Here is a 25,453-nt window from a genome sequence, read left to right as displayed (position 1 = left end):
AAAACAATCCCAAGCAAAAATGATAGGTCCACCTATCAAAATTTTTGAAGCCAGAATTAATTCAGCAATTTTATATGGTGCCGAATTATGGGGTCATGCAGATCTTTTCTCCCTGGTTATAGCCCAAAACAAATTTTTCAGAAAGTTAACGGGACTCCCCAGCTCAACGCCAGTGAAACCACTTCTTTTGGACCTTGGTTGTTGTTCGTTTGATGACATTGCCAGGTTCAAACCTCTGGCTTATTGGAGGAGGTTATGGACAGTCCCCGAATTGGCTCCCTTTGCCAAAGCTTTTATGGATGTTCGCTGTATTTTGGGGGCGGGTGACCTCCCCTGGTGTAAACATGTCAGTCTCCTATTGGTCTCTATGGGCTTAGACACCCTCTGGAATGACCCAGCTAACAGTTCTTTTCCCCCGAAACAAAGTTTTAAGACCCTCTATTGGTCCATGATTTCCCAAAAACACATGCTATCTGTTTCCCCTGAGTCCCTGACTGGCAAGTTTTATGGATTTAAACAAACCCCTGTTTCCGAAGAGTATTGGGATATCATCACCAGGCCTAGCGACAGGAAACTATACCACCAATTCAGGGTAGGCTCCCTACCCACCAACTCATTTACTAAAAAATGGAAGGGTGGCTCTCGTGATACCTGTAGGTGGTGCCCGGATTGTGTCGATTCCGTTGGCCACATATTCTTTGCCTGCCCGTGCCTATGTAGCACCACGGGCTAAATGGCTAAAACCACTCTGCCAGAATATGGGCACCCGGCAAGGATTTGTAGCACTCAATATTTTGAGAACCGATACTAGTGAGTGCGTTGTAATCGCTGTGGCTAAATTCCTTGGCTGGGTCTGGATTATTCGTAATAAGTCCTAATAGTTGCCTGGTACGACGCTGTGATCTTCCCCTTCCCTCACAGTGTCACATGGTTTATGTTTTTTTCCTGTTTTTAAAAATATATTGTATTTAAAATTTTATGCCTGTAAAATGTCTTTCATGATGAAATTTTATCGAAATAAAGACTACATGAAATGAAATGAAATGAATGTGGCATACAGAGCATGTCACATGAACATATACACATACATTGCACTGCATCATTAGCAAGGGCAGCGACAAAGCTCACAACATGAGTAACAGTCTTTATTACATAAACTCTGTAGAGGCATCAAAAGTGCAAAACATCAAGGCCATTGGCCAGTCCAGATTTTAACATGTGTGCATGAAAACTTGTACATCAAATAGGTAACACAGTCCACTGCCATGGGAATCCCCACAGGTCAGGGGCTTTGAATGGGCAGTCCAGGCACTACTCAGGGAGAAATGATGTGGGAAGGAGGACTTGGCTTCAACTTTGGGTTGAAGTTGAACTGGGAGGGGGCTGATTGTCGGGACCATTTGGAGGACTGGACGTGGGAGGGAGAGAACTGGCTGAGGTAGAGGTATCCATGGATAAGGGAGCCTGAGGGCTGCTTGGACCGGCTGGAGTGGTGGCACAGGGAGGTAGAGACATGCAGTGTGGAGGCTCAGTGGCTGATGGTGAATGTTGAGGGCTGGGTCTCAATTGTTTGGGGATCCGATATCCCACAAGTGTCTTGGAAGGAGTGAGAAGTGAGGTGGGCCTCACTCTTCCCCAAAGGTGTAGCAGGTGCTGGTGGCTCTCCCCGTGGGAATTTGCTGGACCTGGTGGTACACTGGGGGCAGGTTTGCCTTTTCCCCTACATCCACTGTTGTTGAGGTACACTCCCCACTTTCCTCTCTTGTCCATGCTTCATAGGGGTGTGGGTGGGAGTCGAAGTTTTGGGTGAAACTGCCTTCGGAATGTGTTTGGGCTTAGTTGTGGCAGGCACCTGGTTCACTGCAGACAGGGTAAGTGTTTGTGTGTCTCTGGGATCAGGCGTGGGGATGGGAGTTCCCTTGGATGGTGCTGATTTGGAGGAATGTAATGTCGATGCATGCTTTTTAGCCTTATGTCCCTGAGTGTCCTGTGATGGCCTTTTTGTCTCGCGGTCATGTGTGCTCTTTTTGTGCTGTGGTGATGGTGTATGGTGTCTGGTACGCTTAGAGTACTGATGTTGTGTGCATCGTGTGGATGACTGGGTGCCTGAGGGCTCTGGTGTGTGTGTACTCCGGTCAGGTAGGGGCACTGGCAGGGTGGTTTCCGAAGGGACAGGATCTGGACTGGGAGCTTGGGACTACTGAATGGCTGCCGTCACTGTGGAGGACAAAGACTGGACAGTTCGGTGTAGGGCACCCACGTTCGAATGAATGCCCTCCATGAACGCAACAACCTGTGATAACTTGTTGCCATGATCTTGGAGGGCATTCAGGAGAGCAGTCCGACCCACACACAGCTGCTGCAAAATGTCGATGGCCTCTACACTGAGGGCAGCAGGGGAGACAGGGGCAGGGGCAGCGGTGCCTGGGGGGAAGGAAACTCTACCCTTCTTACGACTGCGGGCATGGATAGCACATGGGGAAGATGCAGATCTTGAACTTCCGGTGCCCGCCAACATCGATGAGTCACCACTGGACTGTGAAGATGTGGAGGTTGGTGTTTCCGGGTGGGAATCTTCCAGGGCACTCCTGTCCCCCTCCGAGGCACTGGTCCCCTCAGTGTCACTGAACTTCTGTGTAGCAGTCGTGCCAGTAGCTTCCCCAAGGCTGTCTGGCCCCTGTCCTTCCCTGCCCTCGGTAGATGCTGCAAGAGACAGAGACATAGGTTCAGTATAGTGCCATACTCAGAAACATCATATGCAATACAAACTCCAATCCTTTGAATGAAACTCCCATGTTGAACTACTCCACGTACTTCCAGCATATGCCACATTTATGCAATCATCAGCTGATGCATGGAAACATGCTTAGTTGATTGTCATGCTCCATGTTGCGTTGACACAGCCAAATAGCTGTGCCTGTGACTACCTGTAACCACACATACAATTGTCTGTAGGCACACCAATGTGCCTGTAGGTAAGATAGCTATACATCCAAACATGTTGTCTAAGTCACATATGAAGTATATTTCATGGAACACCACAGATACAAAGTCAGATATATCCTTTTGCAAGGGAGATCACCTCCTGAAATCCACCATGTTGGGCATTGAAGCACAACTACAGTTGTCCATTGGTGTCAGCTGTGTAGATGTTACAATTTATTTGACACGCACAGCACACATCTCTAAATGCACACTAAAACGATGCTCACTTGTGTTCACTCCCTGTTGATGTCTCTGACACGCACGCTGCAGCATATGTCGCAAGGACACATCTTATTCGTTAATGAAGTGCAAATAATCCCGATGTAGCAATGTAGTCACATAGACAATGCACAATAGCATGAGAATTGGAATTTAATGCAAGGCCTTCATAGGCTGTGACATGTCACATACCAACATCTCCACAAGTGCCTTACAGGCCCTCATTGATCCAAGGCATGATAGTGTCTTCTGTAGATGAGGAAGTCAGTGGCCTCCATTAGAACAGCTAATGTTTGAGAATACCTAGGGTCTGGCAAAAGACATCCCTACGTTGTGCTGACTGATGGCATTGAGGACACATCAATGTGCCAATAATTCACTTATTGATTAAAAGCATTAGCCACAACTTCACCATGCACTGATGCACATGGACACCCCTCCACAATGCACACATACTGAGGACTGGCTTGGCAGTTCGGGCTGGACTGTTCCCATGAGGCACAGGGTCAAGACTGATTTGCATATGGCCATGTCCAAACTGGGGTGGTGTAGTGGGCAAAAGAACGATGGATTTAACCCAGATCTCTTGACTGGGGGAGAATGTCTGCATTGTCAGCATTCCGTCCATCATTTGTTTGTTGTAACGCTTTTCGCCCTAAGTGGGATGGGTATTCCCAGACGTGGGACCCGTGCTCACTGCGCCACTGGAGTCAAGCTATCCTGGCTGATGACGGCTGATAGCCAGAAACCGGTCCTAGGATGTTTGATTCCGGTCCAGGGAAGACATGGCTTGGCAGTTCGGGCTGGACTGTTCCCATGAGGCACAGGGTCAAGACTGATTTGCATATGGCCATGTCCAAACTGGGGTGGTGTAGTGGGCAAAAGAACGATGGATTTAACCCAGATCTCTTGACTGGGGGAGAATGTCTGCATTGTCAGCATTCCGTCCATCATTTGTTTGTTGTAACGCTTTTCGCCCTAAGTGGGATGGGTATTCCCAGACGTGGGACCCGTGCTCACTACGCCACTGGAGTCAAGCTATCCTGGCTGATGACGGCTGATAGCCAGAAACCGGTCCTAGGATGTTTGATTCCGGTCCAGGGAAGACATGGCTTGGCAGTTCGGGCTGGACTGTTCCCATGAGGCACAGGGTCAAGACTGATTTGCATATGGCCATGTCCAAACTGGGGTGGTGTAGTGGGCAAAAGAACGATGGATTTAACCCAGATCTCTTGACTGGGGGAGAATGTCTGCATTGTCAGCATTCCGTCCATCATTTGTTTGTTGTAACGCTTTTCGCCCTAAGTGGGATGGGTATTCCCAGACGTGGGACCCGTGCTCACTACGCCACTGGAGTCAAGCTATCCTGGCTGATGACGGCTGATAGCCAGAAACCGGTCCTAGGATGTTTGATTCCGGTCCAGGGAAGACATGGCTTGGCAGTTCGGGCTGGACTGTTCCCATGAGGCACAGGGTCAAGACTGATTTGCATATGGCCATGTCCAAACTGGGGTGGTGTAGTGGGCAAAAGAACGATGGATTTAACCCAGATCTCTTGACTGGGGGAGAATGTCTGCATTGTCAGCATTCCGTCCATCATTTGTTTGTTGTAACGCTTTTCGCCCTAAGTGGGATGGGTATTCCCAGACGTGGGACCCGTGCTCACTACGCCACTGGAGTCAAGCTATCCTGGCTGATGACGGCTGATAGCCAGAAACCGGTCCTAGGATGTTTGATTCCGGTCCAGGGAAGACATGGCTTGGCAGTTCGGGCTGGACTGTTCCCATGAGGCACAGGGTCAAGACTGATTTGCATATGGCCATGTCCAAACTGGGGTGGTGTAGTGGGCAAAAGAACGATGGATTTAACCCAGATCTCTTGACTGGGGGAGAATGTCTGCATTGTCAGCATTCCGTCCATCATTTGTTTGTTGTAACGCTTTTCGCCCTAAGTGGGATGGGTATTCCCAGACGTGGGACCCGTGCTCACTACGCCACTGGAGTCAAGCTATCCTGGCTGATGACGGCTGATAGCCAGAAACCGGTCCTAGGATGTTTGATTCCGGTCCAGGGAAGACATGGCTTGGCAGTTCGGGCTGGGCTGTTCCCATGAGGCACAGGGTCAAGACTGATTTGCATATGGCCATGTCCAAACTGGGGTGGTGTAGTGGGCAAAAGAACGATGGATTTAACCCAGATCTCTTGACTGGGGGAGAATGTCTGCATTGTCAGCATTCCGTCCATCATTTGTTTGTTGTAACACATACTGAGGACTGACACTCTTAGTAACCTTTGCTTCTTATTATCTTTCAAATTACTGTTCAACACCTCAGTCACATCACAGTTTGCCATACCCAGTGATCACATCCAACCATGTTAAGCCCTAGTGCCAAAACAATTTCACAATAGCCAGGTTCAGCTACATTGCATTTAAATCCCAGAGTCTAACCATCCCAGTCATGTTGCCATGTGCATGAAGTAATCTAATAGTAATCCCAAGGGCCACACTTACCAGTGGCCCGCAATATCAAGTCAATAATAAGCAGTTGACAACGTAGAAGGTTCAAGCGTTTATTGGCCCCAACAGAACTCTACATAGAGGAGCCTCATCGATCCTCACCCATCAGGTGCGCCAAGGAAGACTGCTGGCTCCTTGACAAGATCACACTTATACATAACAGGTTCAGCATACAAAGCATTGTAAGTAGAAAAACACCAGTTAGCCCTAGAGCTCCTAAATGAGCTCATACCATCTGCCCGTATAAGGTTACTATCTTGTTCAGAGAAGGTCGGCCGGGTGACTCCCTTTCGTCTCGGGCACAGAGGAATTTCGCTTAGTACTCCCTACTGCAGATGTGACCTTGGGCCTCTGCCGTAAATACAATTCACCCTGTCTCTAGGCTGGTACGAGCTAAATCATACGGAAGGCTGGCAGAGAGAGAGACATGTGATCTGAAGCACGGCTATTCATGATCCAAGATGGCCACAGTATGGCTTTTCGGCCCTTTCTATCATGCAAGACACAGAGACTAGAAGAGTTACTTTATAAAGCAGTTCTCGATGCATATGGAATAGGGGTACAGTCTAAGATACATTATGCTAACTACACATATTTGACTTGAATCCCACATGCACAAATGGCAAATGCAAATCAGCCAATGCATCACTACAATCATCGCCATCTACCCCATCTGCACTTGTTGTCACTGTGGCAGCAAATTACATCATGCTATGCCATGCTGCTGATATTAGGCTAATATGTTTCACAATGGTGCTGTCATCTCTATCATACTGAAAAAAGGACCCATGGGACAGGTGTGACCTCTACCAACCCACTGCTCCCTGAATCCACATATGTGCATGTCTCTAGCCACTTATACATCATCAAATGAGCACACTATTGTGGTAGCCACACAGCACACACAAGCCTGACAAGTGTCCTGGGCTAAACACTTCACACAATGAATTTTCCTGTGTAGGAAGGTCTCAGTTCAGACAACATTCACAAAATGAGAGATGTAAACATGGCAAAATGATTTGCTATGACAACGTTCATGGATTTTCCACATGAGAAACAAAATGTTGTACAAATGCAGAACCCCTGCACTCAGCACTGAGGCCACTTAGAAGCCATTGCATCACACTAGAGACATCACAGAGGTACGCACTTGCTCAGGGCTGGGATTCATGCAGTCATTCATACGCAAAGTCACACTTCGCACAATACTCACCCCCAACTTGCTGCTGATGGGCCCTCAAGCGTCCATCCTTCTCTGGCTGTGTCACTGCCAGGATGCAGGCCATTAATGGTGTCATGCTCCTGCTCGCCAACCTGCCACTTCGAGGGACCAGCCCCAGCGTCATCTCAGCAACGTTTTTGCTGAGGCGGCAGATGTCATCTCACCTCTTGTGGCAGTGTGTATGTCGTTGGTTTGAGACACCCAGAGACTGCACCTTGTGGCCAATGGCCCTCCATATGGCCTTACGCTGATGGACCTTGAGCTGCAGGCATGGGAGACAAGAAGAGGAAGCTTTTGTAACACTGCGTTGTGTACCGCTGTGTGACAGTATAGGAGCATGAAAATACAAAGCACACTAATACATCAGTGGAGAGCAGAGCCCAAACAGCATGTCACATAGTACACTTGGATCAACCCATATCATGGCAATGTATACATCTATGATGAAGGACACACTACATGCCCATCTCATACACATGCAGAGTGCCAGCACAGAAACCAATGTTGGGCCTCATCTGTGATGCACTATGTGAGTGAGCATGACATACGATACAATGGAAATGATGTGTAGTGGTCAGGCTCACTGTGTCCTACACTACACACCCCTTAACGTCCTTGACCATTTCATAGCTACATGTGTCATGGTGGTCACATTTAGGTCCCTGATCTTACATTCTCACACTCTTCTCACAAGGTGTAGTCCTGTCTTGTGTACTCATCAGGCCTATGATATCTCATTAAGAAATAGGATGGTGGACAACACATATGTTTTTCTGAGTCCTTTTAGTGATGGGTCCTTGTAACATTGGCCAGTTACTGTGCAGCTCAGAGTGTCTTACACTGAGGATAAACGTGGTCCATCACAGAAATCACATGCATGTACAATGAGAATGGTGAAACAGTGCATACACATGCGAGGCTCTACACATCATGGAATCAATAGAAGGATGACATGTCCACCTTACATTTAGCAGATGTGCCATAGGTGATTTACCGCCAATAGAGATAGACTCCGGCATTGTACTCCTGTGCAGAATGGACACATCTCCATAGGGTCAATTTGAAAGCAGTACACACATTATTCAGTACTCTCTGGCCAATCTACATTTTAATTGTCACAAATGAGCATATGAACACTTAATGAACTAAGACATTACATGGCACAGGGAATGTGTGTTCAGAGTTCGAGTGTCTCAAATCAGCAGTGTAACTGTATAACTGCTAAACCACAGTATGTCATTTCCATCAATAAATGCAGTCAGGGATCTGTGGAAATAAGGCTACACGCCCCATCGACTTGAAGTCAGAATGCTAGGCAGTGTCTCACACATTTACATTACCCAGTCTAAGAACAACATGTGTGTTCTTTGGCTTCAAATGAGCTGCACAAGTGTCTAGGTTGCCATCCTCCCCACATACTCAAGTGCAATAAGTACTAGGTCATGTATGGACCATGCCGTCTGCAAAATATTGATGCATGGACATTGGCTTGCACACACAGGCACATACTACTGTACAGTAACATCATGAGAGAATTCTGAGCACTCTCAAACTTTTACTCATACACTTACCAGTACCTCTGGAGCACCTTATAGCCTCCCATACTGGGCAAGGACCTCGTTCATCAGGACCTCCAGCTCCTCTGTGGTGAAGAGATGGGCCCTCATGTTCTCTGTTCGAGCCATGACTAGGTCCAGAGTAGAGGTACAGCAGCAGTTAGTGGTTATTAATTGCAGGCAGCAGTGTCTGAATGCAAGTGACGTGTGGCTCTCTCACAGACATTTATAGACCCCTAGGGTTGTTTCAGTGGTACTCTGCTGATGCAATTGGTCTTGCTTGTTTGCATCTTTCAGTTGTATCCATTGCCTGTGACCGCAGTGGTAGAGCATGCCTACCGCGAGTTTCAAAACTGTATTGCACTACCGCGATGGAGGCTCCCTTGACTGCAATGGCATTGGCATAGGTGGTGTCACACCGCGGGGGCCAGGTGGTCTCCACCGCAATCCTGCATCTTTCAGTTGTAACCAATGAGCGTGACCGTAGTGGCAGAGCACGCCTACCGAGTTGCAAAACTGTATTGCACTACCGCGATGACGGTTCCCATTGTCTGCAATGGCATTGGCATAGGCGGTGTCACACTGCGCGGGGACAAGTGGTCTCTACTACAATCCAGCATCTTTCAATTGTATTCGATGCCTGTGACTGCAGTGGTGGAGCACGCCTACCGAGAGTTCTAATACTGTATTGCACTACCCCGATTGCGGTTCCCATTGGCTGCAATGGCATTGGCATAGGCGGTGTCACACTTTGGGAACCAGGTGGTCTCTACCGCAATCTGTGATATTTCAATTGTATCCAATGACCGTGACCGCAGTGGCGGAGGACGCTTACCGTGAGTTTCAAAATTGTATTGCACTACTCCGATGGCGGTTCCCATTGGCTACAATGGCATTGGCATAGGTGGTGTCACACCGCGGGGGCCAGGTTGTCTCTACTGCAGTCCGGCATCCTTCAAATGTATCCAATGACCGTGACTGCAGTGGCGGAGCATGCCTACCGCGATGGCGGTTCCCATTGGCTGCAATGGCATCGGCATAAGTGGTGTCACACCAATGGGGCCAGGTGGTCTCTACCGCAATCTGGCATCTTTCAATTGTGGCCAATGACCGTGACCGCAGTGGCGGAGTACGCCTACCGCACCTATAGACACATTGTGCTATTGCATTGCCACTTAGCAGTTTTCATCACTGATCACTATACATTTACACTATATATATTGTTGCACCTGGTTGTAAAGTGAAATAAGAGTGTGATATTTAACTCAATGATGCCCACAAATGTCATATCAGTACACATGAGTACATGCATTGGTATGTACTTACTCGCATGTCACATTTGATATTTGTGTGCATGTATATAGATTTGAGGAGTAATGGAGTCTCATATTTGTGAACATGTTAATGTGTGAAATGGCAACTCACCCCACAGTCATGATGAACTGACCACATAATGAGCCTATATCACTGTGTACAGTGCTGTATTTATCTTGATAGTTGTCCAGCTTACACACACTGTGCAGGGACAGCAGCTATGTACAACTCAGCAGTGTTGCTGTTTGCCACATGTGCTGTGTCAGCAACACTCCGGTATGGTTACACAAGATGTAGGAGTGTACCATTTACCATCCACATAGTCTGATTCTCATTTGGAAGTAGTTAGTATGTACATGAATGACTACATGAGATCAAAGTGTCTGTGCAAGTGACTTGTGCATTAAGCTGTTGTTACAGTGCTGTCAATGTTGGTGCTGTGTTAGTCATTATGTAAGATGTTTGCCACATCTCATCTGTGAATTAAATTTACGTGTCCTCTTCCCGAATATGTAAGAGATGACCAAATGTGCATTGGCCTTTCCCAGTGCTGGGGAACATGCAGGATGAGGACATCATAAGGAAATTCCCTTCAAGAGCTATGTCCTCATTTGAGGCCTCACAGAACCTATCCAACAGCTTTGACACCAACAGTTAAGGTGATGGCCGCACTGCATTTCTTTGCCACTGGTTAGTTTCAGTACGCGGTCTCCATCGCCGGTGGGATGTCTCAAGGAATGTTCAGCATGGTGCTGCATGATGTCCTGTCCGCATTGTTGACCTACAAGGATCGCTGCATCCACTTTCCAAGGAGACATGAATTGGCAGATATGAAGGGTGAATTCTGTGACCTTGGACACATACCTAATGTTGTTGGAGCCATTGACTGCACACACGTTGGCCTAGTTCCACCACAGGCACGTGAGCACATCTACCGTAACAGGAAGCATAACCATTTCATTAATGTGCAAGTGGTATGCCAAGCGGATATGATTATCTCCCATGTATGTGCCAAATTTCCAGGTTCTGCACATGACTTCTACATACTGCATAACAGCATCATCCCACAATTGATGGCAAATCTGCATCCGGAGCGTGCGTGGCTTGTCGGTGAGTATGCTGAGTCAAGTAGTGTACTGTATGTGTGACATGCTGTTCTCATCAACTGTTTGTATTACAAAATGGGTCTGTGTATCTCTGGCCTTGGTCGCTGAGCCTACTGAGAAATCCAAGGACCCCGGGGGAAGTCCCCTACAATGATGTACATGGGAGGACACGTTGTGTAGTGCAGTGTGCTTTTGGGCTTCTGAAGGCTAGATTTCGGTGTCTGGATAAGAGCGGTGGTGCACTTCTCTACTCTCCCCAAAAGTGTGTCAGTGCATAGTTGCATGCTGCATGCTCCACAACCTGGCCTTGCGCAAAGAGTTCCCCCCCTTATCCTGGACAATGATGAGTAGTGGTGTGTTTTTGCTGTAATGGCATCACCTGACAACTAAATGCCATCCTCTTGTGTCTTTCTAGGTTCCTTCACCCCATCAATGCCTCGTTACAATCGGAGCTTGTGGTACATTGGAATCAGAGTTGACATTGTACATACTGTGATAAACATAGAACTGACACAAACGCATAGATGTGTAAATAAAGTTTATTTTCAATTTGATTGGGTTAAGTGGATGTAAGTAAATTTGTGAATAGTGAGTGTATGAATTGTCAGTGATGGTAAAGGAGACCAATAGAGAAGTCCCCACATTAATGGAAGCACACTGTCCAACAAAATCCTGCCATCAACATGGCAAGTGGTTTTGGATAATCAACAAAGTCAATGTAGAGGGCAACACAAGTGCCATCATGGCTGGCTCAGCGATTCGGCTTTGGTTGGTGCTTTACCACGTGATCCTCCTGTGGTATTCTCGGACGTCCCCTCTTGTGTTTGGCAGGGGGGGTGACCTCTGCTGCAGGCTCAGAGGTGTCCGAGGAATCATTGTCTTGCAACTCACCCATCTCTGTGGCTGCAGCTGAGGTGGTGTGTTTTTCAGCAGGCTGGCCACGGGAAGGGGGTTGAGCCGTCATTTGAGCAGCATGTATGTCCCTTAGAACACCCACAAGCTGGCCCATGAGATCCACAAGTTGGCCCATTTGTGTGTCCATGGACCTCTGCAGCAGGCGGAGCTCACGCAGTTCTTCAACAACCTGGCCCATCTGTCCTTGGTTCTGTTGGTATGCACCAAGGACTCTTGCAACGGTGGCCAGGGCTTCTGTCTCAGTGTCCTCATGTGATTGTCCCTCAGTTGCCCTCCCCCTGTCCTGCTGACACGGACCTTTGGCGTTGGAAGTCGATGCACCCGCACACTCTCTCTGGCATCCTCGACTTGTGTGGTAGTGTTGCAAACCACTGCGGCAGGGACGGTGTTGCAGGCAGCAGTGATGATGGTGGAGGTGGCTGCAGCACAGGTTGTTGTAGCATGGGTCAGCGCTGTGGTTGTCTCTGGTGTGTAGATTGTGGTGGTGGTGGTGGTTGGGACAATGAGGCCCTGAGATGTTGTGCGCCCTGGCAGTTCTGAGGGGCCAGGTTGTTGCTCCTCATCCTAGAAATGTAGAGAATCAGCATCTGAGAGTTAACATTCCGGGGGTCGAGGGCGGGGGAGACTAGCTCTGCTAGTTGGTGGTGTTTTCAGCAGCTGTTGCTTGTGGATCTCCTGTTGTACAGAGGTTCGATTGTCAGTTAAGCGCACTCCACAAGCTTGGTGTCAGACTTCTGGATGTTACATTTGATATGCCTAACATTTTACATTGTACACTTGAGATGGCTGAAAAATAATGAGCATCGTGACATGATGTTGAGGTACATACATTACTTGTCATTAGTGTGACATGTAAATTGCAACCTTGTGACACGTACAGATAGTGTGTTTACAAGGGTATGTCGTCATCTACCAACTTGGTGGACATCCAACTTTTGTTTATGCGTGGTTTTGTTTACTCTTCATAGAATTTGTTTCAGCTATACAAAAAACTTGACAATTTTATAATGTAAATGTTCTTTCAAATCAAATCAAAATCAGCTTTATACGGTGCAACAAATCTCACCATAAAAGCCCACTATAAAAAAACATTCATAAATTTACATAGTGTGACAGGGTGGTAGACACTGTAAGACCACCCTCCCATGAACAGTACAGTTGTACACCAGACGCCTCGTTGACCCCTTCTCTCCCCCTGCAGCAACCCGAGGTGACAAGACCACTGGAGGAGATATATCCCTATTATACGCAGGACTGGCCCGTGGGAAGTGAACAGGGCTCCTTTAACTTCGCCTTTCAGAATGACGAGACCACTCCCACCGACGACGTCACGTTGCTGGGATACACAAAAGCAGTAGGATTCCGGAAGACGACGGACGGCATTTCCCAGGAGGCGGAAGGAGATTCAGAGCGGAGAAGGAGGACGATTCGGGAGCGGAGAAGCGGAGGTAGCAGTACGGCGGAGGAGAGAATGGACGGAGACGACCCCGACAAGCCAGGAGGCCAACGTTACCACGAAGCGCCCGGCCACGTTCCCACGGGAGGAGCGTGGCTCAAGCAGGTACGTGGAAGGGTAGCGGGTTGGTTGGGGAAAGCCACCTCACCTCCGTTGATAAACCCAGACCCGTAACACCTATACCGTATCCAGTACCCTGCCATAGTCTCCCCCTCGCACGTGCACCCCCCTCACAGTCAGGATAGAGAGAGAGCACTAAAAGCACTGGGTTTCCCTCACCCCCGGCCCCATTTGTGCCCTGGCGCACGAGATCCCCGACCTAACCCGTACGTTCGTCTCTTTTGTTCCATACGACGGAGGGAAGACTCGGAGGGATCCCCACCGCGGACTCGACAGCAACTGGCCAGACGATCGCCTAGGAGCTTGCTGACGAACTTCGCGCTGAGTGTCAAACAGACAGTACAAAGACCGGAAGAGCCAGAGACATATCATCCGTGTACCGGACAGTATTGAGAGAACCCCTGTACAAGGTTGAGAATAAAGTGCTCAACCTAAACTGCATTCTCTTGTTTGTCGTCTCTGCCGCACCAGCCCTGTCACACATTGTTATACCAAATATTTTGGAGCAGTCACAATAAGAAGAATAAAAACCATTTGGAATACATTTTCGACCATATAACTCAACCTTGATCTTTAAAAGTCCATAAAGGTACTAAAGTACTTTGAGTTTACGAGCTAGTCGGAAATTGATACATACAGATAGTTAATAATAAAGTGCTAGTGCAAAATTTACATGACATTATAATGTTCTGTCATTAATCAAGGCAAAACAATATTTAGAAGCAATCATCCAACAGTTTCATACAGCAATGCATCGAGATATGAGTAGTCTTTACGTTTCTTGATCGCAAGCTGTATGAAGCGAATTACAGTACTAATCGTCTTTGTAGTTTCTAAACTACATACAAAGTTAAAAGCATAGTTATAGTTAAAAAGCATATTAGATAAAAATAATGGTTTTAAAACAGATTTCCGGATTTCCTTATAAAAACTACAAAAAATAATAAAATGCATCGTCGATTGCTTGGATTTTCCGTCGCACGGGCATTTCGGTAAAATCTGGCACCATTTTTCCAGTCTGGGGAAGGCAACTAAATAATGTAACGTGCTCAGCCTTAACCTAGTAAGATAAAATCTCTGTTGTAAATTTTGCACCAATACTAGGTACGGCTGGAGGCCCTTCACAAGTGGCTGATCACAATATGTTGTGACTGTATGTTTTTGACCAACGGACCGTTCTCTTTCATTTTCTTTTAGTCTTAAATATTTATACTTAAGGTCTTGTTTGCTAAGCTCCAATATAAGGTGTGGATCCCTTGTATCCATGTCTGGATTACAGTATTTTAAAATATTATGAATAAAATCCAGCCAGGGGATCTTCCTACTATAATCAAGAGCTAAGCAATCCCTAATAAGGTCTTTTGTGAGTTTTGTTTCATCCTTTGACCAGATATTATGCCAGAGAATAAGGCCTGCAACGTTAATTGTGTCACTAATATAGGGAGTTGATAATTCTATATGAATTATATGATTTGCAGTCGCATGAGGGACTGCCAATAATCTTTTAAAAAACGTATTTTCTTGGTTCTGAAGGGAGACAACATTAGACCTACCCCAAATAGCAGCTCCATAGCAGGCCCCTGAAATGCATTTGCTACGGTAAAGTGATAAAATTTCACGGATAGGTTTATTCCCTAATTTTGCTGAAAATCTAAAAATACTCTCTATTGATCTTGTAAATTTCATATTACATAGGTCAATATGAGAATTCCATGAGCCGTTCTTGTTAAAGAGCAACCCCAAATAGGAGAAAGATGACACACTATTAATTAAAACACCCCCTACATCATGTTGCTTCTTTTTTGGGTTTCCACCCCCACATGTCATCACAAACGTTTTCTTTAGATTTATTTTCAAATCTTTGCTTGTCATGTTTAGGGCAAAGTTTTCTATAAGCTTTTGCAGACCGTTTGCTGTCCTTGATATAAGGACAGCATCGTCTGCATATAACAGTACAGGGGTTATACGAGACCCAACTTTCGGCGCATCTACATTCAGGGTCTGTAAAAAGGGATCCACATTGTTGACGTATAGGGAGAAAAGGAGGGGCGCTAAAACACATCCTTGTCTAATGCCATTTTTTACACTAAAATCCTGGGTGCATTCCCCCCTCTTTCCATACCGAACCCTAGATGTTCGAAGTGGGAATAAATTTGTGATAGATATGCAATTATATCCGGGGGTCCCCCTAGCTCATTTAGTGTTTGCCATAATTTACTGTGATTGACCAAGTCAAAGGCACTAGTAAGGTCCACAAAGCAGAGATGTAGCGCCCCCTCCTTTGCCAGAGTGTATTTCCCTATAATAAGTTCAAGGTTTAGACACTGCTCTACCGTCCCAATTCCTTTTCGAAAGCCATACTGAACATCAGACAGTATTTTCTCCTTATTGGCCCATGTTTCGAGTCTATCCAATAATATGTGCCCCATCAATTTTGACGTAGAATCAAGAAGGGAGATTGGCCGATAACAATTTGGCTTCCCTCTATCCCCTTTTTTAAAGATTGGGACGATTATACTTTCGGCCCAGGTAATTGGTAAAAAAAAAAACTAAAGTTGAATTTAAAACATTTTTTAAAATAGGTATCCAGAAATCTATATCGCACTTAAAAACATCTATTGGTGCACCATCCGGGCCTGCAGCTTTACCATTGGCACATTTATGTAAAGCTGTTTCAATTTCATCTGCCGATATAGGCAAGGAACTAACAGAATTTATCATTATAAAGTTTGCTTTTCTGGTTTCAGTTATTTTTACACCCTCTGGGTTGAAGATCCCCTCAAAATGGGCCACCCATTCGTCAGGAGGTACCACGGTATCAGTGCTTACAATTGTATTATCTTTAAAAAAACGGATGATTGACTGTTTTCCAAAAAAGGGCTTGATCTTTTAACTCCGCGGCCTGGGTTAATTTCTCCCATGCCTCCTCGCGAATCTCCCTTTTCCTTTTGTGCAATGTATTTTTATATAATTTCCGCAATGTGCAAACTTTGCTACTATCTCTAGGTGTTTGTTTTAGTGCAAGCTTCAGTTCCCCATTCAGCTTAGAACATTCATAATTAAACCATCTTGGGTTAGAATCTTGGACCTTATAATGTTTTTTATTACTTAAACCATTAGCAATTTCACTTAAAATTTTATTAAAAGCAGTTATAATCTCCTGGCTCTGTGAGTTACTATCCAGACAGATTACTACATCGTCTTTTATTTTTTCAGTCAATTTTATCATGAATAGGGACGGGATTACTCCTGACCATTTTATTGATACTCCATTTTTCCCCTGTGTTTTAATATCAGTTTCCAATCTCTTGCCCTGTTCTTTTGGGCTGAGTTTTAGTCTAGCTAAGACTATTAATGGATGATGGTCACTAAAAAGGCTGGGTTTAATCAATACATTTTCCACCAAATCACTACAATTGGCAGAAATAATAATATGATCTATGGTTGATGATGACCTTGCTCCGACAAATGTTGGTAGGATAATTCCCCCCCCCCCTCAGCCACGGATTCTAAGATCCGTAAATCGTATTTATGCACCAAGTTGTTAATGGATTCCCCATACTGATCATGGGGGAAGTGGGGTATCCTATCACCAAGATGGTCACAGTAACCACAGGGCTCACCTACCTCGTAGTTACATATACCAGAATTAAAATCCCCTGCCCATATTAATACATATTCACCACCTATCCTCCCAAGAAAATTATCTAAGTCCTTTTCAAGGCTCCAAATTACTTTACTTTTTGAATTATCAAAAACATTGCTATATAGGTTAATTATGATAACAGCCTGTTTTCCTACCAATTGTAAACACAAGAGCTGGTAGTACTCTGAAGATGTGTGAGTTTTCGTAAGCTTCAAATGTGATGTGGTAGCGATTAGGGTAGCTAAGCCACCTTTAGCTCGCCCTGCTCTCGAAGGGCTTGCATCTGTACAAACAGTCTGGTAACCATTAATAAAAAACGGTTCCATAGCCCATGTTTCTTGAAGTACGATTAATTGGCACCCATCTAACGTTCTCAGCCAGGCCTCATCATTAATTTTATTCTTAACCCCTGCAACGTTCCATGTCATCAAATTTAAAAGTCCACTTTGAAAGTACACCGAAATAGCTCTACTTGTATTAATGGTAGGGGAATGAGAGATATTACAACTTGTTAACTTCGCCTGTTTACAAATATGTATTAGTGCAGTTGGCTTATCACAATCTGTGGTCTGTGCTAAGTTAGATATGTTGATATCAGTACTATGTAACGGAATCGACTCAATTCGTGTGATTTAATTGGTATCAACTGCTTCCTCTCTCAAATTGGAGGTTTGAGCCCTTTTTATTTCAGAAAACCTTGGAGTGCCCCCGGTAAGTCAGTCTACATCACTGCATCTTCTTAAAGCTGAAAATCTGTTATGCAATGATATGGGGTTTATGGGGGGTGGCCATAGGCTGGTAATTGAATGTGTTTTGCTATAACTGGGCCTATAAAAATAACCCAATGCGACAGCTGTTATATGGTTAGCTTTTTCAGGCAAATACCCAATTTCGTCGGATTGCAAAACATTCAACAGATCACCCACCATATTCCGATCCCGGAAGTTTACAACAATACAATCCCCCCCCCCCCCAGATGTTTTTCTAGAGTTGCCCACCCAATTTACCCTCCTTAGCATGATTATGGCCTTTTGCAATAAATTCGCCCCAAGGCCTGTTTTAACGGAGAACCAGTGGACAACTTGATTTTTCAAAGAATTATAAGTTTCCTTCTGTGTTACTGCTAATTTTGGTACGTTGTATAAAGTGATGACATAAGGGTCACCTGTGGTGGTAGATTTAATGTCCCGTGAATATCACTATTTTCATCATTATTACTATACAACCTAGTCCGTTGAATATTCTGCTGATTCCCTAAGGTCAATGGGATATCATCCTTTTCCAGCCTCAAGCAGGGTGAGGTTTTTGATGTCAATGCGTCCTCAACCACCAACATATCCTGTCTTTCGTTAAGGGGTTGAGTAGCAGATTTATCCCTGTTTATTTTGGCCTTGACCGTCAGTATAGAAGTAGAGTTAATGGGTTTAGGAATAGTGAGAATTCTGTTCGAAGACTTAGGGGGTAAAGTTTCAGTCACCATTTCCATAACAAGGGCCATATCATTCTTAATCAGTTTAATCTCCGACATTAAACGTCTTTCTATATTGTCTAATTTGCCGTGCAATTTTTAAATAATGCCTCTTGCGATTTAGGATTAATACAATTATTTTCCCTCCTTAAAGTCCCGGGTTTTTTATCGCCCTTTTTTGTCTAGACTTTGATACAGTTTTCGGATGAGTTAATAGGTGTTCCACCACGTTATTTATTGGTCGCGGCCCTTCCTTCTTCTTTTTAGCAGGTGGGGATGTTGAGGGCGTGTCGTCTGTTGATACTGAAATCTCCAGGGATATATTTAACACACAAGGATTAATTGTTTTAGGTTTTTCATATGAGGGATCTTTTGCGGAAAGATTATCTACTCTTGGCTCCACTTCTTCCTCTATGTCCCCCAAATTAGACACATTTATAGTTGTGGACCTCCAATATTCATGGACAGATTCTTTTAAAACAGCATCAAGTGCTGTTTGTGTGGCTGCCAGTTGTTCCTCAACATGGACAATTTCTCTATTGATCATCCCCACAGCATTTCTCAGATATTTGGTAATTGGCGCGCTCTTTGGGGGCGGTTTCCCTTTTAATAGTAATTTCCTTTTTCCCATTTTTTTAAATTCAAAGCATTAATATATTGTATATAGGGCCAAGAACAGCAAAAAGTGGTAGTCTCTTACCAGTATTCTGAGGTGCAACACAAAGAAGAAAAGAGGGGGGCCCTGCCCTGCCTTGCCTGACAGGCCCGCCCTTGGCCCGGGCTTTGCCCGGGCGCGGCCCGGGCACGCCCGCGCACGTCCCGGGCCGCGGGAGCCCTGGAATGCCTTTAAGCACCTCCTGGCGCTGCTTACTTGCGTCGGTGATGTGCGCGCCGCGGGTGGTGCCGGGATTTGAAGTCTGTTCTCCCGCTGTTCTCCCCGCTCTGCACGATAGACTCCTGCGTCAGTAATCCCCCTCTGGAGTGACGGCAAAGAGAGGTGAGGCAAATCTTTAATGAGCTCCCGCGCCGCGGGAGCCCTGGAATCCCTTTAAGCGCCTCCTGGCGCTGCTTACATGCGTCGGTGATGTGCGCACCGCGGGTGGTGCCAGGATTTGAAGTCTGTTCTCCCGCTGTTCTCACCGCTCTGCACGATAGACTCCTGCGGCAGTAATCCCCCTCTGGAGTGATGGCAAAGAGAGGTGAGGCAAATCTTTAATGAGCTCCCTTCTTTCATATCATGTACTTTTGTTTGTTTGACAGATTGACAGTGCATGTTTTGGGTTCATATGGGCCTTCATGCTCTGAAACCATGGCACTTACACATTGCATTCTGTGCTGTGCATGATTGGGCCCTGAATTTACTTCACATATGACTTGGTGAGTCAAAGTGTAATTTCAGTGACAGTTACATGTGCTTAGCTGTCTGCACACTGGAGGTGACATTTGGAACTATACAGAGTTGTCTGACATGTGAGGGATGTTGTGGTCACATGGCTCCATGCATTTTGAGAAGGATGACAGGGTGCATGCACTGACTACCTACCAGTTAGGTAACACAGTGGAGGGAAATGGCTGCCGCATGGCTCTTGGGTGGGGGAGTGCCATGCGGCAGCCATTTTCCTCCACTGTGTTACCTAACAGGAGTTCCATCCCGCTCAGCTGTGGGACAAGGGTGACTGATGGGAGTTGGAGTGCTGACTGCCTATCCACAAACCTCCCTCCCTGATGCGAAGGCTACCTCCCTGTGAAGTGGAGCAGAGGAAGTGAATAGGTTACACATGGCTCTTGGGTGGGGAGAGTGTTCCATCCTGCTCAAGGGTGAGACAAGAGAGCATGAGAAGGCTACCTACCTGTAAGGTTGAGGAGAGCAATGAAATGGCTGCCACATGGTTCTGGGTTGGGGAATTGTTTCATCCTGCTCAGCTGTGGGACAAGGGTACCTGGTGGGAGTTGTAGTGCTCGCTGCCTGTACACATGCCCCCATGGAAATATTGCTAGCTACTTTTGAGGTGATTCAGAGGAAGGAAATGGTAGATATGTGTGACATGTGTTGGAAAGAGTGTATTGTACGTAAGTGCGTTTAGGTCTAGGCAAGACAGTACATGGCAGTTTGATAGGAGACATTTGTTGGCACTTACCAGCCTCCACTCCCCCAGCTATTCCCGTGAGACTCTGGATGCAGTATGGCAAGCACCTTCTCCTCCCATTCAGTGAATGTTAGTGGTGGAATGGGAGGGCCACCACCAGTCCCCTGGGCTGCCTCATGGTTCTTGTTGGCACGGTATTTCACCCTGGTCTTGAGGGCATGCCACCTCCTCTTGATGTCACGCAGTGTACGCAGGGTGGTCCCTACTGCATTGACTTTGTTGATTATCTTTACCCACATTTGATTTTTTCTGACTACTGGTGTCTGTTGGACCATGCTTCCAAACACATGTGTTTCTACTTTGATTATCTCATATACCATCACTGACAACTCATTGTCTGTGAATTTGGGCATTGTTTTCTGTGCCATGGTTTGTGAGGTGCAAATGGTTGACAAGTGCAGGTGGGAAGGTGGTGGAGATGTGTGAGGTGTGTGTTGGTGTGGTTGGTGTGGGTGGTTGTGATGGTGTGATATATATGTGAGTATTTGACTCTCCTTTCTGCTGTGGTGTTTGGCCCTTCACTTCTGGAGTATTGCAAAGGATGCTGGCCAGGGAAGGGGTTGGGTTTATACTCGGCTATGTGGGTGTGTACAAATGGGGTATTCATGTCAGGTGTGTTTTCTGTGTTGACCTGGGATTTGTATTTTTTTTATGCCATTGGGGTGTGTCATTGGGGTGTGTCAAATGTTTTTGAAGGCAGCGGAAAACAATAAGCCACACTTGGTAACCTTGTTGTGTGGTTGCATTTGACCGCCATTCTTCTTTACGCGTGACCGCAGCTGTCTGAACGCAATGATACTCCCGCCAGCTCTGCCATTCATCTTTTCGTTTGATCGCGGCATTCGAAAACAACTGATCATTCTGCTTGCTCCGCCATCTTATCATAATTTCACTTGCTGTTATTCCGTTTGTTGATCGGCGTTTTTGGTGCGTTCCGTAGCATTTCCGTCTGCCACGGTCAAATTTTCTGGTTTTACGGATGTTGCGGACGGAGCTCTGTAGAATCCGACCTCAGTGATTGGATTTTTCAATCATTGCATCGTAATGTGACCGCCGGTTTTGCCGCGGAACATGCAGGCATTTTTTTCCGCAACCACAGCAGTCAAAGTGCTTTTCCGTCCGCCATCGTAATGACCCCCTTAGAACCCCAAATCTGGTAGCTTGCAAACATTGGATTTCAAGACATTACATGGAGATTCATTAAGCGGAGACTTTTCCTAAAAGACTTATTTTAAGGTGTTTTATGAATACATTGACCCTATGGATTCAAAGGACTGCTACGTCTCTTTGCAGTTACCTGCCTCAGCAGTAGAGGGAATTGCCTATCATCACATCCTCTTACATTTGAATCATCACCTCAGTGCCAAAGAGATGGATACAGCTCATTGTTTCTTTAAACCCTTAATAACATTCGGTACTGCTTATGCTCATAGGACCAATTTGACTTGTTCTTTAACTGATGTTGAAAATAAATATTTAGATTCTGTAGAAGATAAAAGAAGGGCAATGTATGCTAGTTTGAAATAAGGGAAAGAGCATCGAAATTAATGAGCTGAAGAAGAATTAGAACATCAAGAATCAGGAATTATGCTTGCACTAAATTTAGACTGGAAACACAAAGAAAAAGTGTGTGTGCTTAGAAGTATATCCGTAGTTCATACTAAATTTATGGGAAAGAGTAATTGTGATCGTATTGTTGAATATGAGGGAAGTAGGCCATTATTCATGGGCGCAAATTGCACAAGGTGAAGAGCCTGGACCTTATTTTAATCTGTAAACGTTTTTTGAATTCACGTTTTAGTCAAAACACATTGCTTTTTGTTTGAACCGGTATTTTATTTATACCTTTTAATTTAGAGGATTTCGTTTTTTAGTATATAGTCAAACATGAAAAAGACTAAAGTCTAGTTATATCCAAATAGCATACATACATTAGACTATCATTATACACATTGTTAATACACATAAATAATACACAGAAACACTTTACAAATTAAATACAAAAATACAAACAAACATCCAATGCTTTGACGTTCTTATACTAACTTAAGCAAATGAACTCAAGATGCTGATCCTAGACTGTCTGAGAATATCTGTCAGGTATCAAAAGGGGGAACACAGGGAACACTTTAATGTCTATAACAGGGAAGTTTTCCTCAATATACAGACTGAAATTCAATTCATCATTCCTCTGTGTTGCTATCGTGTGCCAACGCGTTTCGAATCCCGGGCATTAAGTACAGGGACTCTCATCAGGGCTCTTGAATTTAACAGCAGTAGTATTTTTCTGAAATGGATGTATAAAACAAAAATTACAATTTGTTGTTAGGGCTCCCTATCATTCTCATCCGCTTCACATTTTAATTATCTTGGGGGCATATCAACAACAACCCGCGATAATTATCGCTAAGCGCACTTAACGCTAGGATAATTATCGCTAGCAAGCGTTGATTTTTATCGCTGAGATAGCGTGCTATTAGCAACCCTTATCTCAATAGCGATAAAAATCCTCACGCTAAGTGGCTAACGTGAGATTATCGCTGGAAACCCAACGATAATCTCACGTTAGCTTGTTGATAGGGACAGACAAACTTAGCCATGATATCCTCCTTCCATAGGATATCATGGCTAAGTCAGAAAAATACCAGACGTAAAAAAGCAGCGTTAACCGCGGTTAGCGCTGCTTTTTTTGTCTCTAACAGGGTTAGCGATATTCTTGATAATAGGAGAAATGCCGCTTAGCGACATTTCTCCTATTATTTTACTCTGGAACGCCCCCTTTGCATCTCATTAGAGATGCAAGGGGAAGCGTAGAGTAAAAGGGTGCTAACATGCAAATTTGCATGTTAGCACCCTGTTGTTGATAGGGTGCTAGTTTTATCTCTGCTTTTTTGGCTTTTAAAGCCAAAAAAGCAGAGATAAAGCCCTTGTTGATATGCCCCCTATTTCCTATAATCATCATTAAATATACCTTAGGGATGGTGTTCTAATCTTCAGCTTGTAACATCAGCTGGAGATGTGTGTGCCTAGACTGTGGATTTCCTGTTTAAAAGTAGATACAGCGATCACAAGTTGCCTCAAGCTGTTTATTATTATGCTAGAAGTTATTTCTAAACTAGGGATTTTTCCTACCTTATGCTGTAACAGTGCCGATCCTACTGATTTCCGTATATTTTTACATAACAGAAATAGTTTTCATGGTTCTGTGGGAAATGTGTTCGTGTTATTAACTTCATATGGTTTAAAACTGGCATCACTTATTAATGCTTTTAAATGCCACACTAAAGCTTTTGAGCGTACTTGAATTCAGGATGTTTTTCTGTTGGAGGTCGCTCGCGTTGCTATCTGTTGGATCCGTTAATGATGTCCAAACGATGTGAAACATTGCCTTTGTTAACTAAATGTTTATTGCATGTTTAAACTATCGACGCTGCATTTGTTGCCGAGGCATACCTTTATAAGACGCTCTCGCACCCGCGTTCTCTTCTCTTTTAGAAGCGACCATCAGTCAATTGGCTCGCGTTTCTGGAAGGGAATTTCAGAGCGCGTTTTAGTGATCAACTCCGACTTTAGTGATGATTATCTAGTCATATTGGGGCATATTTAAAAGCATATTTTTTGCCGCTTTCGCGGCCGATGTCGGCCGAAAAGCGGCGAAATAAACATCTCTCTATTTTCAAGGACACGCTAAGGCGTGTTTCCTTGATGCATTAGCTGTTTCCCCTCCATTTTGCATGTCAGCGATTATTATCGCTAATAACATGCAAAATGGGCGTTCCTCACAATGTCTGCATGAATTAGGTGGCAAACAGACCTTCGCACTATTTACAATGCGGCCCCAGTGATGTAAAAAACCGCGCTAACAGCGGTTATCGCATGTATTTTACGTCTGCTTTTTCTTCTACTTAGGTATGTTGGTGATGGGAGGTGGATCGCCATGTTACGACCACAATCCCCTATCAGCAAGCATCTCCAATATTATCGCTGGATTTCAGGCGATGTTTCTGTTTCTCGCCGTCTATCGCTGGAATTACATCGCCAGTTCGCAAAGCGTTGATAATACGCCGCTAACACGGCGATGTACTTGAGCGTTAGACGGCGATAAACAGACTTGCGCTAAGTACGCTTAGCAATGTTTACCGCTCTTCCTCGATGATATGCCCCATTGTCTATGATTTCCCGGAGAGTTGGCTTACCTCATTTTTAGTGTGTCTGATCTTATCTCATTCTCTCAAGCTCGCAAATGGCACTTTCTAATGGAGTCTCCTAAGTATGGCTCCTCAATCAGATACATGGGAAATGTAGTTTTTGACAACATTTGGGCCGATGTTAACCTGGCTAATTGAGAGGACCTTTATGTTGCATTGTAGGTAATGTATTTTTCATATTCGCGATAGTTCTGTCATATTATTCAAGCCTGTTGTGGCGCTGTGGAACTTTAAAATTAAGTATGCTTCTTTTTGGAGTAGGGCACTCTCAACATCTGTCGTCGTTTTTGCTGAGTTTTAACTTGCCAAGACTGTCCATCTAAATTGAATTTCATCATGGGATATTTCTATGAAGTGCTCAACCATTGGGGCGGTCACAACCTTCTTTTAATCCTCGAACGATGTTGGGAAGTTCCCCCTTTTGATACCTGACTCAGATATTCTCAGACAGTCTAGGATCAGCATCTTGAGTTCATTTGCTTAAGTTAGTATAAGAACGTCAAAGCATTGGATGTTTGTTTGTATTTTTGTATTTAATTTGTAAAGTGTTTCTGTGTATTATTTCTGTGTTTTA

At 45.0% G+C, this 25,453-nt stretch overlaps 1 protein-coding gene and 1 long non-coding RNA gene across 5 annotated transcripts in view; one reads left to right on the top strand and one right to left on the bottom strand.

The window, feature by feature from the left end:
- Nucleotides 1–25,453, top strand: part of LOC146775743 (uncharacterized) — a 328,795-nt gene that overhangs the window by 295,179 nt on the left and 8,163 nt on the right. The window contains exon 7 of one of the 4 annotated variants that reach the window (XM_085637381.1): nucleotides 13,036–13,063. The exons of the other annotated variants lie outside the window; for them this stretch is intronic. Coding sequence (XP_085493507.1) covers nucleotides 13,036–13,048 — 13 coding nt within the window. The 3' untranslated portion in view covers nucleotides 13,049–13,063. Of the gene's footprint in view, nucleotides 1–13,035; nucleotides 13,064–25,453 lie in introns of those variants that run through there. 4 annotated transcript variants of the gene reach the window in all.
- On the bottom strand, nucleotides 1,129–24,919 carry LOC146775744 (uncharacterized). The gene is made up of 4 exons (XR_014971959.1): nucleotides 24,868–24,919; nucleotides 24,125–24,196; nucleotides 6,935–7,205; nucleotides 1,129–2,703 (listed from the first exon to the last, which is right to left on the bottom strand). It is a non-coding gene; the product is annotated as an uncharacterized LOC146775744 (long non-coding RNA).

Source organism: Triturus cristatus, chromosome 12 (assembly GCF_964204655.1).
Source record: "Triturus cristatus chromosome 12, aTriCri1.1, whole genome shotgun sequence".
In the NCBI taxonomy this organism is placed as follows: domain Eukaryota; kingdom Metazoa; phylum Chordata; class Amphibia; order Caudata; family Salamandridae; genus Triturus; species Triturus cristatus.
The sequence above is the reverse complement of the archived record's forward strand: the minus strand, read 5'-3'. Positions and strand labels throughout refer to the sequence as shown.